The sequence below is a fragment of the Paramisgurnus dabryanus genome, chromosome 23, assembly GCF_030506205.2.
Source record: "Paramisgurnus dabryanus chromosome 23, PD_genome_1.1, whole genome shotgun sequence".
NCBI classification, from domain to species: Eukaryota; Metazoa; Chordata; class Actinopteri; order Cypriniformes; family Cobitidae; genus Paramisgurnus; species Paramisgurnus dabryanus.
This window is the reverse complement of record NC_133359.1, coordinates 22,871,744-22,873,499: the sequence shown is the minus strand read 5'-3', so window position 1 is coordinate 22,873,499 and position 1,756 is coordinate 22,871,744. Positions and strand designations below refer to the sequence as shown.

Below are 1,756 nucleotides of genomic sequence, written 5' to 3'. Positions count from 1 at the left end.
CTTTGTTGTTATTTATTCTTAGGGGAGTTTACCGGAAGTTTCATGCAGACCACGACAGCCGCTTGTTTATGTTGTTACTGCTGAAACCTTCTATACTGACATCATATGTGCTATTGTTTTGCCTCAAGATTCACACCTGTATTTATTTATTTTTTTGTAAGGTTTGTTTGAAAAAAATCTACTTAAATGTCCTAATATAACTTAAACCTAGTCCTGGATTAATCAAAACCAATGCTAGTCCACACCATTATGTATAAAGGCTAGATGTGTTACGGCGGAGTCTCTAACGTCATCACCTTGCGGCCATCTTACCACAGGCAGCTCGCTCACTCGTAGCATTGAGTTTAATGGTGCAGGTACTTTTAAATGACCATAACTTGCTCAATTTTCTACCAATTTTCAAACGGTTTGGTTTCTTACAAACGTTATTAACGTGGCTATAATTCTGGATGCTTTAACATATTTCATGAATTTTTTTTACTATAAGTATGCAGTGTCATAGGTACATCTTTGATGTTTATAACAAACCAAACCGTTTGAAAATCGGTAAAAAAATTAAGCAAGTTATGGTCATTTAAATGTACCTGCACCATTAAAACTCGATGCTACGAATGAACGAACTGCCTGTGGTAAGATGGCCGCCAAATGCGGATGCTCCTCTCATTTGGCCAACAGCGTGTTCGAGACATCTAGCCTTTATACATATCTATGGTCCACACAGCCAGGTTTATTGCGCGTGATGTCATAACCGGAATCAGCCAGTCGATGGCAGTAATGTACAGTGCGCGTCACATTCATTCCACAGCGAGGAAACGAACACAAACACGGGCGCGTGAACTTCCTAAAGACTGAACTGCGGTCATAAAACACTTTCATTTACTTTATTTTACCATTTAATTTAACGGATACACAAGTCTGTACATATATTATTGTGTAAAATGGCATCAGGATGCGCACTTATCTTCGACGAGGAGATGAGCCGCTATAAACTCCTCTGGACAGAGTAAGTTCACGAGCTCACATTTTTACACGATTATAATGTAGTGTAAAAAGTGTAATAATGTTGCGCACAAACGAGTGGATTTGATTAATGTTGTGTCGTTCGGTGTCATTATTATTTCAAGATTACTGCTTGGATTTCATTATGATCCATCCAACTGTTTAATATAAAATCATTATAAACATTGCTTCATGCAATTGGTTTTATTTCAGTAGAATTTAATGGTGTTCTATTGGTTCCCATCCACCAGGAATACATGCCAAAATCAATTCAATACAGTTCTCGTTATTACACATGTATATTTCTAGAGTTTCTGTAAGGACTTGGCATTATTGGCCAACCAATAATTATATTAAGAATGTAAATGCATTTTGCAGAAACTCTTATCCAGAAATGGCTAAAGTTACAGTGCATTACAAAGTATACATTTTTTATCAGTATGTGTAATGTCTTATGTAACCCTTGAGCTTTTGGAGTGCTGACCCAATGCTCTACCACTCCTATACAAGAGCATGTTCACTATTAATAAGTGACTTATGTGATGAAACTTAATCTGGTATGTATGATGTTTCTACAGTATGTGATTTCTACTGTTTCTTTCCAGTCCAGCATGTGAAATTGAGGTCCCCGAGCGCTTAACCGTGTCTTATGAAGCACTGAAAACTAATGGTGTTGTGCAGAGATGCACACAGGTGCCGGTTCGACTGGCCACTGAGCAAGAGATTTTACTTGGGCACAGGTTGGTAGTGACCTTAT

General features: G+C 37.8%; 1 protein-coding gene across 1 annotated transcript in view; it reads left to right on the top strand.

The window, feature by feature from the left end:
- Positions 1 to 706: 706 nt before the first annotated feature.
- Positions 707 to 1,756, top strand: part of hdac10 (histone deacetylase 10) — a 12,251-nt gene continuing 11,201 nt past the window's right edge. The window contains exons 1-2 of the mRNA XM_065292323.2: positions 707 to 1,003; positions 1,605 to 1,739. Of these exons, the coding sequence (XP_065148395.1) occupies positions 939 to 1,003; positions 1,605 to 1,739 (200 nt within the window). The 5' untranslated portion in view covers positions 707 to 938. The remainder of the gene's footprint in view (positions 1,004 to 1,604; positions 1,740 to 1,756) is intronic.